The 17,415-nt window shown below is 37.9% G+C and overlaps 1 protein-coding gene across 1 annotated transcript in view; it reads right to left on the minus strand.

The window, feature by feature from the left end:
- insc (spindle orientation adaptor protein inscuteable) overlaps positions 1 to 17,415 on the minus strand; it is a 270,540-nt gene that overhangs the window by 40,002 nt on the left and 213,123 nt on the right. Inside the window, exons 8-9 of the mRNA XM_090387321.1 lie at positions 12,138 to 12,263; positions 629 to 803 (exon numbers count right to left, since the gene is read on the minus strand). Of these exons, the coding sequence (XP_090243447.1) occupies positions 629 to 803; positions 12,138 to 12,263 (301 nt within the window). The remainder of the gene's footprint in view (positions 1 to 628; positions 804 to 12,137; positions 12,264 to 17,415) is intronic.

Below are 17,415 nucleotides of genomic sequence, written 5' to 3' on the forward strand. Positions count from 1 at the left end.
GCAATTTTTTTTTTATTATTATTAGACTTTCGCTTACCAAGTCTTTCCAGAGCATCCAACTTAGTGTTCATAGAATCAACTACTCTTTCTTTTCAAAACCATGCTTTGTTCATTTAAGTAATATTTAATTAAATTACATAGTGTAATTACAATAACAAATAATTTTATTGCTGTAAGGACGGTCTTCAGACAGGTGGTGTACTATGCTAGCCAGAAGCATACTAGACCGGTGTCCACATCACACTGTAATGTGCCATGAGCATCAGACAGTATGGTTTAAGGTGGGAAGCAGGGGAGGGTTGGTTAATTGGATGAGTGGCTAAGCAGAGGCAAGTTAGGAGGGCTTTTATTGTACAGCCATTTTTAAGAGATGCAAGACATAATACAAATCTTTCAATGAAATTTCATTTTATCCAGCTGTATTTACCCAAGTTACTGCCCTGCCTCCCCACTCTCCTTGACAGACCAGATACACAGCATGATCAACTTATACTTTTACAAGCTTATAAGGAAAACATCAGTGCTGTGAATAATTCAAGTTCACTGTAGATTTGTTTAACTGAAAAAAAAATCTGAGATAGAGTAAGAGAGATAAAAGATAGTCATCAGTTCAGAAACAATCAGTTACCTGTAAGAGCCTGTACTAATTTTTCCATATAGTTTCCAAGTCCCTTTAAAGTAGCACTGCTACTATCCATCCATGGGGCTGTGATCTGCGCAAGAAGCCCAGCAGCTTCACTGCGAACAATCTCTCCTTGTTCCCTTTCACAGAGAACATCAGTAATGCATTCTATACCACCAGCCTGTGTAAAATATACATAATATTATAGCAGTAATAATGAATTTGCTGGCAACAAAAGGCCAGCAAATGGTTGGACATAGCATATGAAGTTACATTTCTTTTATTTTAAAAAAAATATTTTTTTTTATTAACGTCATCCAAAATAACATAATAAATATGTTCATAAAACAGTTGCTATGTAATAATTAGTCTTTTTTTTTTTTTTTTTTTTTTTTTGTCAACAAATTATCAAACTTGAGTAAAGAAGCAGGGAACTATTTCAGTGCTGGTATTGAAATAGAACCCCACTTTTTCACTAAATTGGTGCATTTGGCCAATACAGACCAGGAAGTGCTTCAGTTCTACAAATTGCAGCATCTATAGACTTAGCATCTGTGAAGAGATCTGACTGAGGTGTTTAGAGCTTTTGAAGGAATTGAGTAAATTCAATGGCAGTGGCAACCTTCCTCTTTTAGCATTAGCAGAGGCATTTGATGCAAGAAAGAAAGCTTATGCAGCATCAGCCAAAAAAAAAAAAAAAAACCACTTCCACTTCACCCCTCTGTTCGTTCGAAATACCTGTCCAGCTGAGCCTTAAACTTATTTAGGCTATCAACTTCCACGACAAGGGATAGAAGTCTGTTCCACCAACCAACCACCCACTGGCTAAAGGCAAATTTCCGCACGTCTATCCTACATCTGTCTTTCCTCAATTTGAATTTATGCCCTCTCAGGTGATTATTCTGAGCTAGAGGAAGAATCCCATCAGCATTGAGCATGCTCAAACCATTCAAGGCTTTATACACCTCTATCAGATCACCTCGCCGGTGCCTAGTCTCCAGACACTGTAATTTGCAAAACATAAGCCTTTCTTCGTAAGAGCACCCCTTGTTCCATTCACTAATCTTGTTGCCCTTCTCTGTACTCGTTCCAGCAGCTCTACATCCTTCTTGAAATGAGGCCTCCAGACCTGTATACAGTACTCTAGGTGTGGCCTGACCATTGCCTTATACAAGGGAATAATCACCTCCTTATCCCTGCTAGAAAAATTCCTATATATCATTGACAATACACCATGAGCTACTCTTGCCGCCCGTCTGCACTGCTCAGAGAACTTCATATCTGCCTGCACAACCACCCCCAGGTCCCTTTCATTCTCTACCACTGTCAGTGTAGTACCACAGAGTTGATACATTGCTCTGGGGTTGCTGTTTCCCATGTGTAGTACTTTACATTTGTCAATGTTAAACTTCATTTGCCACCTCTCAGCCCATCTGCTCAACCTTTCCGGATCCTGTTGCAGCAGCATAGTGTCAGTAGTGTCCTAGACAACCCTGCCTACCTTTGTATCATCTGCAAACTTCGACATTAAGCTTGATATACCATCATCAATATCATTTATGAATACAGAAAACAATAATGGACCCAGCTCTGAGGGACTCCACTAATAACATTAGTCCACGACGAGCAGTGTCCATTGATTACCACTCTCTGTCTTCTCCCCCTCAGCCACCCCTTTATCCACAGCAGCAATTTGCCTCCAATGCCACACTGCTCCAATTTGTGCAGCAGTCTTCCATGTGCAACAGTATCAAAAGCCTTTCTAAGTTGTTGTTGTTTTGGTGTTTATTGGCGCATCGACAACGGAGATCATAGTGTGCAAGTTCATTGATTATACAATGTTCTCTTTATATAAATCTTGTTCGAATGTGAAAGGTTAACTGTTTCTGCGGTTTTATACTATTATTTACAGCAGATGGTATATGTTGATTATTTGTATGAATCTAAAAATATCTGACACGTGTTCTTTGTCACCTATAAGATCTTCAAGGGTGATGTTTTGGTTTCCTTTATATAATGATGAAAAAATTCGGTGTTGATCATTTCCATATGTTGGGCATTCTATTAGTATATGTTTAACTGTTTGGATAGTATTGCATACTTGGCATCTTGGGGGTTCTTCTGCACGTAATAGATGACCATTTGTTAAATGCATATGGCCTATCCGCAATCTGGTCAGAACTACTTCTCTCCTTGATTTCCTTATGCTCGTTTTCCAGTGCTCAACTTTTGGTTTTATTTCATATAATTTATTCCATGTTTGTTTTTGCCAGAGTTCTTGCCATTGGGTTAGACAGCGATTTTTAATGATTGGCTTGTAGTCATTATATGGAACTGTGAAATATTGTTCTTGAAGGTTATTGGTTGATTTTGCAATTCTATCCGCTTCTTCATTTCCTTTTATCCCTTTGTGTCCTGGTATCCAGCAGAAACGTATATCTTGTTTTTTATTTGTGAAGTCTGTTAGTATCCGTTTAATTTGCCAGAGTACTGGATGGGTTATATTGCTTGTGTTTTGTATGACTTGGATTACACTTAATGAATCACAGTATATTACTGCTCTCAAGTGGTAGGTGGTTCTGAAATGCTCCAGGGCTATCTGAATTGCTACTAATTCTGCAGTGTAGACACTGCATTCTTTTGGGAGTTGGCGTGACAATGTAATATCTGGGAATACTGCTGCTGCTCCTACGTGGGTCTCTGATTTTGATCCATCTGTATATATTGGTATGTGATTGGGATATTGCATTCTATGTGCTGCATGCAGTTGTTGAAAGTTGCTGTCTGACAAAGTATTTTTATTCCAGTTTTGTGTGAGGAGTTCATAGGCTGTGGTATGGTTTATCCATGGTGGATCTATATATCCTTCTTGGTTTGCAACGTTGTCTATTTTTAGGTCATGTGTAATCAGTAGCTCCTGTAGTCTGATGCCTAGAGGCTGGTTTGCTCTTTTGCGGTTCTTATATATGTTTTCCCATTTTGGCGAGAATAAAGTTGTCCAAGTCGGATGGTCTCTTATGGGTCTTATCCTGTAAGCATACAGCAATGACAATTGTTGTCTCCTCAGGAACAGTGGTGGTTCATTAGCCTCTGTATAGAGACTGTACATAGGGGATGTGCGGAAAGCTCCTGTTGCTGTTCGAATTGCACTATGGTGAATCGGATCTAGCCATTTGAGGGCGCTCTTTCTTGCTGATGCATAAACCGGTGCTCCATAATCTATTTTTGCCCTTACTAGTGCTTTATACATGTTGAGCAGGGTATAACGGTCTGCCCCCCCCCCCAAGATGTTGTTGTTAAGACTTTAAGAATATTAAGTTGTTTCATACATTTTATTCGTAGTTCTTTTATATGTTCTACAAAGGTCAATTTGCTGTCTAGAATAAGTCCAAGAAATTTTACACTTTGTTTAACTGGTATTGGATCTAGCCATTTGAGGGCACTCTTTCTTGCTGATGCATAAACCGGTGCTCCATAATCTATTTTTGCCCTTACTAGTGCTTTATACATGTTGAGCAGGGTATAACGGTCTCCCCCCCCCCCCAAGATGTTGTTGTTAAGACTTTAAGAATATTAAGTTGTTTCATACATTTTATTCGTAGTTCTTTTATATGTTCTACAAAGGTCAATTTGCTGTCTAGAATAAGTCCAAGAAATTTTACACTTTGTTTAACTGGTATTGTGTTACCTTGCAATATTAGTTCAGGTTCGGGATGTAAATTTCGTTTTCTACAGAAATGTATGCAGACTGTTTTTTCTTTTGATATTCTAAACCCGTTTTTCTGGGCCCAATGACTAACGTTGTTAATTGCACATTGTAGTTGTCTTTCTATTGTTCCCATGTTCTGTGCTTGATATGAGATACTGAAGTCATCTACATATAGTGCATATGACACTGTGGGTGGTAGTTGTTTTGTGATGCTATTTATTTTTATTGAAAATAGTATGGCACTCAGGACAGACCCTTGCGGAACTCCTTCTTCTTGTTTATATGATTTTGACATGGTGTTTTGTACTCTAACTTGAAATGTTCTATTTTTCATGAAATTTTGAATGAATAGTGGTAAATGTCCTCTGAATCCTGCATCGTGGATATCTTGTAATATACCGTGTCTCCATGCCGTGTCATAAGCCTTTTCTATATCAAAAAATACAGTAACCATATGCTTTGAGGTTATAAATGCATCTCTTATATCTGCTTCTATTCGTACAAGGTGATCTAATATGGATCGATTGTGTCTAAACCCACACTGCATATTGGTGAACCAGTTAGTTGTCTCCAAAAACCAGACTAATCTTTTGTTGATGATCTTCTCTAGTACTTTGCTTAAGCAGCTTGTGAGGGCTATCGGACGATAGTTGTTTGGGTCCTTCTGATCTTTATTGGGTTTTTGGAAAGCTAATACTATTGCATGATGCCACGCTTCAGGGTATTCATTTTCTAGAAATATGTGGTTGTACAGTTGAAGGAGGTTTTTTATCTCTTCCTGCTTTAGGTTTGTTTGTTTGTTATTTGGTTTTTAGGAGCATTAGCAACTAAGGCCATATTGCTCCGGGAAATGCGGTGGTCATTCCCTGACCTTTCCACATCCTCCATATTTGGTGGTGACGGGCTCGAACCCCGGTCTAATCAAGAAACGTGTGCTACGCACTGCTGCTCCTTCCCACCTGGCTACAGAGGCGCCTCCTGCTTTAGGTGTTTAAGCATATCATAGTGTATGTTGTCTGATCCAACTGCACTTAGTTTTGTTTGTGATACTGCTTGACGTAATTCGCGTATTGTAATTGGTTGGTTGTAGGGTTCAATCCTTTTAGTATTAAAATTAATTCTGTTTTTTTCCGTTTTCTCCTTATAGGTCAAAAATTCAGTATTGTAGGATTGTTTGGACGATACTTTAGCAAACGTTTCACCTAGTATATTAGCTATCTCTGATGGTTCGGTAATGCTTTCTCCATTCCAATGTAATACTAGTGATGGTTGGTTTTTATACTTCCCATTCATTTTTCCTATTTTATTCCATATTATTTTTATGTTTGTTGTTCTATTTATAGAGGAAGTAAACTGGATCCAGGAAGTTTTTCTGGCTTTTTTCCGTGTATACCTAGCTAGTGCTCGTGCTTGCTTAAATTTTATCAGATTATCTGTTGTAGGATATCTCCGGAACTTATTCCAGGCTTTGTTTTGTTCTCTTCTTGTTTTTATGCAATTTTCGTCCCACCAGGATTTTGGGTGCAATGGAAAACGAGTCGAGGTTGTGGGTATTGTTTGTTTGGCTGCTTGTATTAAGGTATCTGTGACGTGCTTTAGAGCATCATCGACCGATGTTTCTTGGATGATTTGTGGATTAAATATTGCCAGTTCTCTAAATTTTTCCCAGTTACCTTTTTCTATTTTCCAGCAGGGTGGTCTGTTTGGGTGGCAAGGAAGGTTTCTGGTCAGTATGGTGATTACTGGGTAGTGGTCACTGCTGTATGGGTTTTCTATTACTTGCCACTTTAATTCCGGTAGGAGTGAAGGGGTGCATATGGTTAGGTCTACTGCTGAGGTTGTGCGACTAGGAAAGTGAAAATACGTATGTTTGCCATTATTGAGTAGAGAAAGGTTATGATAGTCTATTATTCTTTCTATTATCCATCCTCGACTATTGATATCAGTGTTTCCCCACAGTTGACTATGGCCATTCAGGTCTCCCATTATACAGAAAGGTGATGGGAGTTGGGAGATTAGTTGGTCTATTTCCTCAAATGATATATTTGGTCTTGGTGGAAGGTACGTTGAACAGATGGTTACCCAAAATTTCAAGTGTTATTCTTACAGCTATCGCTTCTATATTGCTGTTTAAAGGAATGTGTTCGGTTGGGATATGGTTATGGACTAAGATGGCTACACCTCCATATGTTGACCTTTCTCTTAATCTGTCTTTCCTATACAGTCTATAATTTTTCACTGAAAGGGTGTCTTGTTATCTAAGGTATGTCTCTTGTAGACAAAAACATATTGGCGTATGTTGTGTTATTAAATACTGGACATCGTCGTAATTGGACCGTAGTCCTCTACAATTCCACTGGATGAACTGATCCATTATTTGGTTTTTCTAGGGCTTCCGGGTTGCTTCCGAAATGGAGCATTCTTATGCTTTGTCTTATCTTTTTTAGGATAGTTTGGTCGGTCCATGTCCATATCTTCTTCTGCGAAAATTTCTAATACTGGTTCTTCAATTGTGTTTATTTTTCCTATTTCCATCTGTTCAGTTTCTTTGGTGTTTATAAGTTTAGGTCGGTTTTCGTTGTGATGCTGATTTGTGGATATCTGTTCTGTGTGAAGAGAAATTGAGGTATTCACTATTTTCTCCTGTTTCTGTGCCTTCAATCCAGTAGATAATTCTTTTGGCATCATGGAAATTTCGGTTTGAACTTCTACTGATTTATATTGGATTACTGCTTGTGCATATGTTGGCTTGTTTGTAGGCCGTGGCTGTATTATTCTCCTTGCTTCTTGGTACGTTGTGTTGTGTTCTGTTTTGTATTTCTGAATTAGTTTCTCTTGTTTCCATTTTTCACACGTTTTTGAGTAGGCTGGGTGTTCCCCTTTACAGTTTGTACATTTCAAGATGTTGGCAGAGCAAACTGTAGTCTCGTGTTCTTTAGAATCACACTTTGCACAGGTTGCTGAGTTTCTGCATGCCATTTGTGAATGTCCAAATTTCTGACATTTGTAACAACGTAGTGGATTTGGTATGTATTGTCGTACTTGGCAGTTCAGATATCCTGCTTTGATTGCTGCTGGAGGTTTTGGAGTATTAAATGTTATGATAAGGGTTCTTGTTGGAATTATATTTCCATCCCTTCGGATATTAATTCTCTTCACTCCTGTAACTCCTTGGCTTCTTAATTCTTCTGTGAGCTCTTCCTCTGACATATTAAAGAGGTCCCACTCTGAGATCACCCCTCTGGAAGAATTCAATTCAGTGTGTTGTGTGGTGTTACAACTACTGGCATTCTTCCAAAAATTGTTGTTGAAAGTAATTTCTGGGAGTGTTTGGGATTTTCTGTTTCCACTAGTATGTCTCCAGATCTCAGCCATCAAACTGACTTGGGAGATCCTACTAGACCCTCTAATGTTTCCTGGATTACAAACGGAGACATACTTCCTAATGTCTGATCTCCTGTCGCATGTATGACAATGAATGTTGGTATTTTTGGTGGGTCCATATCTGTCTTCTGTCTCTTTGATTTTGTGTTTTCTGTTTCACTACTTGGTAGAGCTTTCTCTTGAAGCCCTATAGTACTAGTAGTTAATTTACTACTCATGTTTGCTCTTTTGGCCCTGGGAGTGTTACTTTCCTCTCCCAGGTTACCAGCCCCACCACGTGGAGGCAAGAGCAGTGCCTCTTAGTGACCAAGCGGCTGTGTAAGTTAGATTAGTAAAAGTGAGAATAAGAGAAAAAATAAGAAAGGTGAGTTTCCTTTCTGTGTCTTCACTTACTGATTGTAAGATAAAGAGCTGCTTCACAAAAAATTATAGGATTTTAACAAGGAAATTAAAGAAACTTGTTTATTTTTAGAACACTCTATATATCGCTGGGAATCACTTAGTCACTAATAAATTGCTTGGCACCTGGGGCCGCCTTTCTAAGATCCAAGTATATAATATCAAAGTTATTCCCTGCATCCAGTTCCTTTGTGACTGCATCGTAGTATCCAATCAAATTGGTCAGGCAAGACTTCCTCTTAACAAAACCATGCTGTGTCTGAGCTATAACTGAAGTCTTGTCTAAATCCTGCAGTGCTTCTTTAACTAGTGCCTCCATTAATTTTCCTGGAACAGAAGTTAAACTCACAGGTCTATAATTACTTGTCAGCCTTTGATCCTCCTTTGTGAATTGGGGGTCACATTTGCACATCTCCAGTCTGTGGGTACCTCCCCTGAGTCCAAGGAAGCTCTCATAATTATGGCTAAGGGTTTGCTTACTTCTTCTGCTGCCTCCTTTAATATAACTGGATAGATCCCATCCACCCCGGGTGCCTTTCTTGTGTTTATCTTCAACAATTTCTCCTCCACTTTACTCTCAGTTATTACAAGATTCTCTAGCTTACTGCTAGAGTTGAATACACCTCTGGCATTCCCCTCGCTAAATAACTCCTCATGTGTGAATGTCGATGCAAAATATTCATTTAGTTTGTTAGCTACCCGAGTAGGATCATCAACAGTTGACCCATCGATATGAAGTGGTCCAATCTGATTCATCCCCTTCCTTCTAGAGTTTACATAAGTAAAGAACTCTTTGCTGTTTTTCTTTGCATCCCTTGCCAAAGATTTCTCGTAATCTGCCTTCGCCTGCCTAACCTCCTTTGTAACTTGGTTACAGATCAACTTATATCTATCATAGGCTTCTGTGTCATGTGTTAATTTGTATGTATCCCATGCATGTTTCTTCTCTGCCATATGCCTCATTAGTTCATCTGACATCCATTTAGGCCTAAACCTTGAACAATATTTCTTAGTTGGTATGTAAAGCCTAGTAGCTTCCAAGATAAGTTCTTTGAATGCTTCCCATCTTGCATTTGCTGTTGGTAACATCTCAGTTGGTCCCACTGTATAGAATTTAAATACTGTCTCAGTCCATCGTGGTCGCCTTTACGAAAGCAATAACCCTTCCTTTTACCCCTAATGGTAGTTACCTCTTTGAGTAAATCCCACTTCAGCACACTGTGATCACTGCCACCTAGTGGTTCATTTATCTGCAGATTCTTAATGCATGAAGAATCACTGCTGATAATCAAATCAAGAGTATTCCTCCCTCTAATTGCCTCCCAAACATGCTGATGTAGAAAACAGTCATCCAATAAATCCACAAAAGCCTTGCTAGTGTGTGAGTGACCAGCCCCCAAATTCCAGTCAATATCTGGGAAATTAAAATCTCCCATTATAAGACTCTCTGATTTACTGGCCCACTATTTCCCTGTAGTTCCTTATTATACTCATCAGAGTCATTAGGCCTATAGCACACTCCTACTCTCAATTTTGATCTCCCAATGCTTATGTCACACCAAACTGACTCGACACTGCACCGTCCAGCGATCCTGCACTTTACTCAGACTAACACACAAGAGGGGACATAAATTCAAATTGAGGAGGGATGGCTGTATGATAGATGTGAGGAAATGTGCCTTCAGCCAATTGACTGTTGGAACAAACATCCAGATGGCACTGCAGAAGTAGATAGTTTGAAGAGGAACAAAACTACTTAAGAGGGGTTGAATAGGTGATATGGGAAGTGAGTGTTTTTTTTACTAATGCTGTAAAAGCTTGCAACACTTGCCACTATTAATATTAACACTAAGGGTTATATTATACACATAAGGAAAGTTGTGTATAGTTTTCTGATATGTGTATTACATTACATGTATCAGAATTTTTCTTTTAGACACTGCCCAGCTGCTTTAGATTCAATACATTTATTCACCACTCAACACAAGGGTACGAATTGAGACTGCCTGTTATCTGATGATGGAACGAAGTAGTTTCAAATTGGTCATGGCACTGCCTTCAAGTTTTTAATAAAGGGATTCACCTAATTGGTGATGCTTAATTGAATAACATCACTAAGATTCACCTTCTTGGTGATGTTATTCAATTAAAAAATGATATAAGTAACTTAGGTTGACTCACAGATAAAGAGCATAAACACAAGCCCTGTCACTGCATTGAAGGGGCAATAATCTTCCCAGACACTAAAGACAGAATAACATAATGAAGAGTAGCATTATTTTCTCAAACTATCACATTTTTCAAGGCGCAAGAAAAAATTCTTCATCAAATAGTAGCTTGAAAGGCACAACATATCACCAAGTAAAATTTATAATAATAACTACATTATAAGAAAAAAGGCATTTAGTCAAAGCTTAATAAAGGAGGAGGGGTGCACCTACTTAACCTAGAGGAGGAGGGGTGCACCATATTATCCTCCAGTTTCTAAAATTAAAAAAGGATTAAGGCCAATAGTCGAGAATGACGGACTTTCGATGGTTCATCTTCAGTTGGTGAGGGATTTTATCGCCAACTGAAGATGAATCGTCGAAAGTCCGTCGTTCTTGACCTTAATCCTTTTTAATTTTGATTTCAGACAACTAGAGGACGATATGGTGCACCCTTAATCCTCTAGGCTAAGTTTTTCAATTACTCTTTTTAAACCATGCTTCCTTATCGCAATTTTTAAACACCGTTTTTAGTTTAAAAAATGATTTCTCACACTACTGTTTTTTGATTCATATAACCACAATGGATTGAGGTGAGTGCCGTCTCTTTATTAAGTTTTGACTAAATGCATATTGTTTGTCATGAACTTCGGCATCTTAAGCTTTTGCTAACTCTTTTATGGTAACCACATTATAAAATTTAATCTAATTACTGTTAAAAATACTTTTACACAACATTACACTAAATCATTATTTATTTTTAGTTTTTCCACTTAAAAATGCCTCAATTATTTTGCACTTGATGTTTTCAATTAGATTTCAAAATTACATTTTGTTTTGAAATTTGCATTTTCAAATTACAACATTATATTATGAATAAAGATTACAAGTTTGGGCCTAGAAAAAAATGGTAGCATTGGTATTGCTCTGATTGGCTAAATATAAATAATTAAAATGATTCATGTTAATTGGCACAAATGGATGGTCAGATTAGCTGCATAAAAGGATGCCAAGTTCAAACCTTTGTTCTTTTATTGCTGTGAACTGTTGGTGCAAGGTTCTGAATATTTGTTCAGAATTTGTTCAAGGTTCTGAATATTTGTTTTAATATGAAAAAGTTTGATAAACTAGAAGTATGCTATTACCTATACCTATAATGGAGAAAAAGGGATAATATATTGTAATGAGTAAAGTTTAAATAGAAAGAGAAATTAACTGATGATCGCTCTCTCGTCTCCTGAAATACAGGTTCTAAATAAATTCAGATGTAATTTTAATACAGAATTTCCTGTGCCCAACTTGTATTCCCCCCCATATTAATTTTAATTTTATCATATTAATTTTAATCTGAAATTAGGTAAATCAGGAATATTATTAGGTGTATTGTTAGTGTAGGGATTTATTAGGCACATTGGCAACTATGGCCATAGTATGCCAATATTATTAGGTATCTGATAATGATTAACTAACTGACCAATTCAGGAAGAGTAAAGAATAAATATTAAAGTTGGATTAAAAGTAAGAAATGTGCAGTTAAAATAACAACTCTGTGTAATTAAGTTACCTACTCTCATTGCGTGTTCTACTCTCATTAGTCACTGAAGAAACAGTACAGGAAGAACTATGAAATATGAACATAATCTGTAATCCTTAAAGAAATTAAAAACAGATTACACTCCATGCAGGTTGATGTGCTTATTTTCTCACTAGTTTCCATTTCTTGATTTACCTCTGCATCATGCTGCTAAAAGAACATCTAATTAATGTAAACATTTAATACATGTATCAAAATTTCAGCATTTAAAACAATCCTTACCTTTTCTAGCTCTATCACTGCTTCTGATATACAGCATATTACTGTTAAAGCTCGGAGAGCAGACGTTTTTAAATGACACCATTTATTTTCTATGCAGATTCCCAGAAGGGCATGGACTCCTCCAGCCTACAAGTATTATTTTATTCAAATGTAGAAATATAAATATCAGTTTTTGGTTTCTGTTATTAATTTTATTATTTATTTTTTTTTTACATTGGATTATACTCATTACATAGCTTTCTATAAACTGCTAATTTCTCGAGTAACCTGCATCATTGTTGGGGAAACCCCACATCCAAAACATAAATAAATAAAACATAATACATAAATAAATTAATTTATTACACTTTTAGCTTTAATAAAATAGACTGTTTTAAATTAATATATTTATTACAAAGGTACAATGTTTTATATAAGGAGCAATGTAGCAAAAATTATAAAACAGGTTTGTTATGTAAATAAACTTTTTAAGCAGAATTATACTGGAAATTTCTCCACTACTGAAAACAAAAGTGCATTGTCATTTCAGCAACGTTTGTACTTTAGATATGCCACCTAAGCACTATGTCAATATGCATAAAAAACTTTAAAATTTTGAGAAAAAATTTATGGTCATAAACTTTAAAAGTTAGACAACTGCAATGCACAAGCTAATAATTAAACAATCAAACTAGTTAGTCATAAAGATAATTCAAAAGTAAAATGCAAAAAGAGTCACTCAGCATCCATGGCAGGGAATGATACATTGCATATCATCCAGTGTTAAGGAGGTGGATTTATATTATCTGTTATTCTATTAAACACCTTTTGCACAAATTTATCTAAAACTTTGGAAGTATTTCTGGTTTGAAAATAGGATGGCAAAATTAATTTCATGCAAGGTGGCAAGGTATGAAACTAATCTTGCCTCTCTCTCTCTCAAGAAAAGCCCTCAAAATCCATGTAATTCATATATCAAAGTGCAGCATGGAGGTTGGTTTCTTGCTCTTCACAGGAACAGAGTCCAAAATTCACCAAACCTAGTTGACTCAACCTGTGCTTCAAGCCATGTTCTGTAAAAAGAAAACGGGCCCCAAAGCCTGAACTGTAATTGTGGTCTCTGGTCATTTAATGATGGCAACTCTATGCAGAGAGGTACATATCTCCTTTCCCTTCTCAGAGGTATTGCTGTAACTCCTTCAAATGACTATAAGCTCATCAACAAAGCATCTCTGCTCATTCCAAACATTCTCATGACTAATGGCCCATCCCTTAACCAAACCTGACCAGAGACCCAACAATTCCATAGAAATGTTCCTCCTTGCAGAGTATACAAAGCCAGAAAGAACTACAAATAAGTCTGCAAGCATTTTCCTGATATCACCTAAAATATACCCACAGATACGGTATGGCAAAACTTGGCCAAAACATGCTTCTCAACAACAGAGTTTGTAACTCTACGATACCAAGCGCCAGATGTATACATCAAAATAAGGATAAAAACAGACATTCATATAACATATTTAATACTCTTCTTTTATTTTCCAATCTGACTCTAATAATGCTCTGGAGCTTCACATACAATATTCAAATCTCATTTTTTATAAATTTTGCATGCTTGACAAATGCAGTGGTGTAGTTATGGGGGGGGCAGTCCGCCCCAGGCAGCACTTTTTTGGGGGCCGCACTTTTCACGTGACACAATTTTATTTTTCGACTTAATAATTTTTATTACTAAATTAATAATTAGTTTTTAACAACTATACTTACAACTAAAATAAATAAAATAAAATATAAATATAACAAAACCGTTACATTTGCCCTATCATACTATAATTCAAATTCTTAAAAATAAAACAATAAAATGCATGACACTGCGATTGCTTTATTGGCTTATTGCTTATACAGCGGTGGCTGCATCTCAGCAGTGGTACTGCACAGTCAGTACACATTTGCAAAAACGTATTGTTTTTTTTTTTTTTTTCCTTTTTCCTTCTAATTTTGCATATAACTAAGGCCATCGACAGGATTTTAGGGCCACGGTAATAATATTTCTGCGGGCCCCTATTATATTAGGGTTTTTGCTTAACCCTTTCGATGGATTTATGAAGTGTATAAAAATTAAAAATTTGCCGTCCCTCTCAAACTGAGAGGGGCAGCAAAAGCTCTAGCTACGGTACTGGACAAATGCCATTCTCTCTTCTAAGTAAAAACCAAGGTACTTTATCTTAACATACCTCAAAGAAAGATTTCATGTTTAACAAGGGGTAGTCAAATCAAGCTAAATCTTCCCTTCAGTAGCACAGCTACACTCTCAGACTCCGATATCCATAAGTTTATCATATAACCCCTAAACAGAGCCAAGCCAGAACAGTCCTGTCCTCCAGATCATTGGCATAAATCACAATCTGAATGCTCTCCATGAACAAATCCAAGAAATCATCAAGAAGTACATTCCAGTTGGTCCCAAGACCAAACCCTGAAGACAGCCACACCCCCAACACATCTCCTCCTTGTATCTGGATCTCACTATCACTCTTCTCTCCACAGTGTAACTCCATAGATGTTATACAGGTTACTTGGTCAAAGGGCAAGTACAATTTGTGCCCAATGCAAATGTAACCCCAATTCACAAATGGGGTTCAAAGAGTGATGCAAATAATTATAGACCTCTTAGTTTAACTTCTGTTCTAAAGAAAATAATAGAGTCACTGGTTAAAGAAGTAACGCAAGATCACCTAGACAAGACTGCAGTAATAGTTCAGACACAGCATGGGTTTGTTAAGGGGAAATCTTGTCTGATCAATTTGATTGGATACTATGATGTGGTCACAAAGGAACTGGATGCAGAAAATAATTTTGATATCATATACTTGGATTTCAGGAAAGCTTTTGATACTGTTGCACATGGAAGATCACTTTACAAATTGGGACAGTATGGTATTAAGGGCAAGTTTGCTGCAATGGACAAAAGGATTGAGTGGGAGATGGCAGAGAGTGATAATAAATGGACACTGCTCTATGTGGACTAATGTTATTAGTGGAATCCCCCAGGGTTCGGTGCTGGGCCCATTGTTGTTTTGTATATTTATCAATGATATCGATGAAGGTATATCAGGTTTAATGTCCAAGTTTGCAGATGATACAAAGGTTAGCAGAGTTATTAATGACAGTAAAGACAGTATGCTACTGCAATAGGATCTAGAAAAGTTAAGCAGATGGGCTGAGAAGTGGCAACTAAAGTTTAACATTAACTAATGTAAAGTACTGCATATGGGTTAAGAGAAACGTACCAACTGTGTGGTACTACACTCAGGGAGGTGGAGAATGAAAAAGGACCTGGGGGTAATTGTGCAGTCAGATATGAAGTTCTCTGAGCAGTGCAGATGGGCTGCAAGAGAAGGTTATGGAATTTTATCAGTGACATATAGAAAGTTTGCTAGCAGAGACAAGGAGGTGATTATCCCCTTGTATAAGGCAATGGTCAGGCCATACCTTCACTACTGATACAGGTCTGGAGGCCTCATTTTAGGAAGGATGTAGAGTTGCTAGAATGAGTACAGAGAAGGGCAATAAGATTAGTGAGAAGAACAAAGGAGTGCTTTTACCAAGAGAGGCTTCTGCTGCAGCATCTGGAGACTAGGCACATGTGAGGTGATCTGATTCTGATGGGATACTTCAGCTTGCTCAGATTAAGAACCTGAGGGGGCATAGATTCAAATTGAGGAAAGACAGTCGTAGAATAGATGTGTAGAAGTTTGCCTTTAGCCAGTGGGTAGTTGATGGAACAGACTTCCATCTGTTGTTGTGGAAGGTGATAGCTTCTTCTTCTTCTTTAATGCTGCCGAATGGCGTTTGCGACTTTGTTTTGATATTGTTCTCTGTCTAGCGCTGCGTGTAGAATTTGTGCTGTTGTCATGTGAAGCCAGGTGTTGATGTTATCTAGCCATGCCATTTTCGGTCTGCCTGGGCGTTTCTTGCCTTCGATCTTTCCCTCCAGGATGAGTGGTAGTAGGCGATATTTTTGTTGGTTCCTAGCGATGTGACCTAGGTATTTGCATTTCCTGCTGATGATGGTTTTGAGCAGGTCCCGTTCCGTGTGCATGTCCTGCAGGACCTGTTCGTTGGTTATCTTGGCTGTCCACGGAATTTTCAGCATTCTTCGGTAGAGCCACATTTTGAAGGCCTGGAGCTTTTTTGTAGTGGCTGATGTTAGAGTCCAGGTTTCTACACCGTAGAGCAGTATTGGCCAGATGTAGCATTTCAATGTGCGTAATTTGAGCATGATGTTCAAGCTTCTGTCGGTGAGGAGGGTTCTCCATTTGGTGAATGCCTGCCTGGCTTGTTCAATTCTGCTTTTGATTTCGGCCTCATGGTTCAGCTGGTCATCAATGAGTACTCCGAGATACTTGAAGCGGTGTATTTGCTCTAATTTTTCGTTGTTTAGTTTGATCGTGGTTTTGCTTGCAGTCCTGCTGACCTTCATCACCTTTGTTTTCTTTTTGTTGATTCGTAGCCCCCATGCTTGACTTTCTATGTCCACTTTGTTCAAGATGGTCTGTAAATCTTGTTCTGAATCCGCTATTAGTGCTGTGTCATCGGCATATCTTAAGTTATTGATGTAGTGTCCGTTAACTTTTATGCCGATGTTCTTGTCAGCCAGTGTTTGGTCGAAGATCATTTCCGAATAGATGTTAAAAAGAATGGGAGATAATGGGCAGCCTTGCCGAACGCCTTTTTTTTTTTGGAATTGGGTCTGTCAGATCGTTGTCATAGCGAAGCCGGGCTGTTTGATTCCAGTAGAGAGTTGTAATAAAGTTTATATCATTGTTTTCAAGCCCAAGTTTTCTCAGTCGGTCAATTAGGCGGTCGTGGTCTACTGAATCGAAGGCTTTCTTGTAGTCAATAAAACATATATACACGTCTTTTTGATGTTCATAGCACCTTTGTAGCAATATTTGTAAACAGAAAATTGCTTCTCTGGTGCCTAGTCCCCTGCAGAATCCGAACTGTGTGTTTCCTAGTGCACTTTCGCACTTACATCTTACCCTTTGCTGAATCACCTTGAGGAAGACTTTTAGCACCTGGCTCATTAGACTGATCAGCCTGAAGTCTTCGCATTTCCGGCTGGTAGCCTTTTTTGGTAGGGCCACAAAGATGGATTGGAGCCATTCGGATGGAATGTCGTTGTTGTTGTAGATTTGATTGAACCATTTCGTTAGTTGTTGGATGTTGCTGTAGTCTAGTTGTTTCAGCAGTTCCACATGAATCTGATCAGGTCCACAGGCCTTGCCTGGCT

Source organism: Mastigoproctus giganteus, chromosome 13 (assembly GCF_048544385.1).
Source record: "Mastigoproctus giganteus isolate SK-2022 chromosome 13, ASM4854438v1, whole genome shotgun sequence".
Lineage (NCBI taxonomy): Eukaryota > Metazoa > Arthropoda > Arachnida > Uropygi > Thelyphonidae > Mastigoproctus > Mastigoproctus giganteus.